Raw genomic sequence first — 3708 nt, 5'->3', positions numbered from 1 at the left:
TACATTTTTGCAGGTTTTTAAGTTTCAAAACGTGTAAAGAAACTCATTTTTTCAATGGATGTGAACCCAAAGTCAACATATTTTTAAATCCCTTGAGCACGTCTGTTGTATCCAACTACGCGTCTCAAGAAAATTCAATTGGTAAAAATGCTTACGTGACCAACAGTGTAGCTGAAGAGGATTTGAGGATATTAACCAAGGAAGCAAAGCTGGAGGAAGCCATGAAATCTTTTGTAAGAATGGAAGAAAAAAGTAGTTTTTTGGATTCATATACTTACAACTCTATGCTATAGTGTTGTGCAGATAGAAAAGCCCTAGATGATGGGAAAAGGGTCATTAAGCATATGAGTAGGACTAGCTTTCAGCCAAATGTTATTGTTAATAACAAAATGTTGGAATTATATGGAAAATGTGGTAGTGCGTAGGATGCGTGACAACTTTTTGACAAAATGACAGAGTGAGATTATGCTTCATGGAACTTCTTGATTGTTGGGTATTCATATAATGGGCTTGCTAAGGAAGCATTACATACTTTTGGACAGATGCAAGAAAATGGTTTTAGGCCGGATGGGAATAGTTTCCTATGTGTGCTTTGGGCTTGTAGTAGATTGGGATTGGTAGATAAAGGCAGGTAGTATTTCGAGTCCATGAGCAAGGATTATAGACTGTTGTATTCCATGCAGCACTATGTGTGCATGGTCGATATACATTGGTGGGCTAGAGAAGGCAGAGGAATTCATCAATAAAATGTCTATGAAACCATCTACTTCAGTTTGGAATACCTTGTTGAATTTTTGCAAGAGCAACAACAATGCAAAAATGGAGAAAAAAGTAGCCAACGAGCTCACTGAATTGGATCCTAATATGGCAGTATTGAATACAAGTGGTATAGGTGGAAGATGTGCTAGTAGAGGAGTTAAAAACAATAGCAGAGATGTTAGGGGAGATGTTGATCTCATGAAACCCCCAGCACCAAAAGATAGTAATGTGCATGAGTATAGAGCAAGAAACTTATCTCATCCACAGAGAGAACAAATCTATGCAAATTTAGATGACCTGAGTGACAAGATGAAGGAAGCAGGGTATGTGCTTGACACAAGGTATTTGTTGCATGATGTGGATGAGGCACAGAAAGAGATAGCTCTGATGCATCACAGTGAGAGGTTGTTAATAGCTATTGGGCTTATCAACACCCCACCTAGACAAACATTGTGAGTAATCAAGAACCTACATCTGTGTGGTGATTGTCATACTTCCATCAAGATTATTTCTAAGATTGAGGGGCAGGAACTTATTGTTAGGGATGTAAAATGTTTCCATCATTTTAAGGATAGAAATTTTTCATGTGGAGATTATTGGTAATACATGAGTAATAGCAATGCAGAATTGTCGTTATGGCATTTCTAGCTATGGCTTCACTATCAAATATTAGATACACAATCTAGTTTCTTTACATATCCTTATGGAGCATATTAGAATTTTTCTTAGCACCAAGAAGTAGTCGTTTCCAAGATATTTTGTAGTATTAATAGAGCAAATATGGCATTTGTACAAGTTTCTTGGTAGGGCATTTTAGGGTTAGAGCAAGTACATCTAAATGTAGGACAAGTATACTTTCTACTATGTACTAGCTAGTTAAGCATTAGGTTTCTATCACATGTATTAATGATAGAAACCAGAATGCTATAATTTACACCATTTAGTAATGATTCCATATTAGGAGACCTTGAATCCCTGTTAGGAGTTGTGGTATAATGTATGTAAGAGGAGCCCACTACCCAAACATGCAATTTCAACTACAAGAAGAGCTCACTGCTCAAACATGTAATTTATTGTTATCTTCTTCTTTCCTCTATTCTTTCCTCTATCCTGTCAACTAGACCAATCATTGTCAAACATTGTAGACTAGGTCACATACCTCAGATCTAAATACCAAGCCTTAGATCAATTAGCAAAACCTCAGCAATGAAGTTTCCTTCACTTCTGTACTGCTCTGCTCAACTTCGCATTCCACACTCTCTACTCGGTTACATGGACCCTGTTAGGAGTCTATTACAAAATTTAGTACAATGAGTACCTATTAGGAGATCCTAAATCCCTATTAGGAGTTGTGGTATAATGTATGCAAGAAGAGCCCACTGCCCATACATGCAATTTCAATTACAAGAAGAGCTCATTGCTCAAGCAAGTAATTTATTTTTATCTTCTTATTTCCTCAATTCTTTCCTTTGTCCTATCAACCAATCATTTTCGGACCTTATAGACTAGGTCACAAACCTCGGATCCATATATCAAACCTCAGATTAGTCAGCAAAACCTCAGCAATGAAGTTTCCTTCACTTTCGCACTGCTCTACTCAACTTTGCATTTCACACTCTATGTTGCTTATCATCAATTCTCATTACATTCATTAGATACCACAATAAAGGAGAATTTCCTTCCTTTATATCGATTCCATAAAACAATTCCCTGAGTCGTCTTGTTAGACCTTCTCAATTAATTATTATAGGACCGCATTAAGAACATGTTACACTTAGCGATAACCTTAATCTTTCACCTTACAACTTGAATTACTTTCTATACACACACTATTATGATGAGTGAGCTTAGCCACATCATCCTCAACATGTATTCTTCATGTCCTCAACCTTGATACTCAAGATATCAACTCTATTAAGAGATATAACAAGTTTACCAGAACACGTCTCTGTAAACTCTATCACAGATTAGACGTCACCAAAAATTACATAACTTCTTCTAGACTTTTCCTTTCTTCTTCTAATGTTAACTACATATACCAGATACTCAGAAGTATCTCCCATAACCTCAGGTGGTTATAATGCTCAACTAGCCATCCGTACCAACTTGATCTTTCTATTGTTCTTTTGTCAGATACCACAGGAAACTTGCTATGTAAACATCAATGAAAAAATCAATCAAGAATGTAACATATCATCATAGTAGTACTCAACCATAGGAATATCATCAATATTCATTCTTCCAACCAATCTTCCAACAATCTCATGCTTTGGCATTGATGGAAACATAGACGAAAAATATTTGGTTCCAAGAATACCAACAAAAGACTGCCTTTTATCTATCCTTCATTTCATCCCAACTCAATGACTAAAAGACTCCGTAAGACCCCTAATTATACCAATATAAGCCACAAGTCATCCTAGAAATCGCAAATTAAATAAAACTTAACATTAAATACTTGAAGAGCCACAAGTCGGCTTGCAACAACAATTAAATGTCCAGAAATCAATGTCTGAGAAAAATCATGATATCTCCTAGCTCTGATTGAAGTAGAAATCGCACTTCGAATTGAGGATAGAAATTTAGGTCCTCTAAAATCCTCTAAATGTGAAAAGGCTGATTCCTTAAAGATAAGTGTGCATCCATCCTGAAAGTCAAGCACAAAAACTATTGCACAAAATTGCTAGAAATCAATGCTCTGGGAGAATTGCCATATCTCCCAACATATGAGGAATTAGAACTTGATCCATTTAAAAAAGGAAGTACTCTAGGCCCTCTTCAATCCCTAAAGTGTGAAGCCTCTCATTCATTGTGAAAAATTAGTTATATAGCCTACAATAGGCACCTAGAAACCAGAAAAAATACAGTTTTAGCAGCAAGGTTCAAATAGCTCAAACTTCACTTCAATTCATCCAATCTCTATGCAATAATGAGGAAAGGTTCCCCAAT

The 3708-nt window shown here is 36.2% G+C and overlaps 1 protein-coding gene across 1 annotated transcript; it reads left to right on the top strand.

Annotated features, from left to right (window-relative positions):
• Positions 1–687: 687 nt before the first annotated feature.
• On the top strand, positions 688–1215 carry LOC149528336 (pentatricopeptide repeat-containing protein At3g26782, mitochondrial-like). Its single transcript, XM_089808032.1, has one exon. It carries the CDS (start codon positions 688–690, stop codon positions 1213–1215), a length of 528 nt encoding a protein of 175 aa, XP_089664158.1.
• The last annotated feature ends 2493 nt before the right edge of the window (positions 1216–3708 follow it).

This window comes from Cupressus sempervirens, chromosome 11 (assembly GCF_028749045.1).
Source record: "Cupressus sempervirens isolate cs-2001-9-10 chromosome 11, ASM2874904v1, whole genome shotgun sequence".
NCBI lineage: Eukaryota > Viridiplantae > Streptophyta > Pinopsida > Cupressales > Cupressaceae > Cupressus > Cupressus sempervirens.
This window is presented reverse-complemented; position numbering and strand designations above follow the sequence as displayed.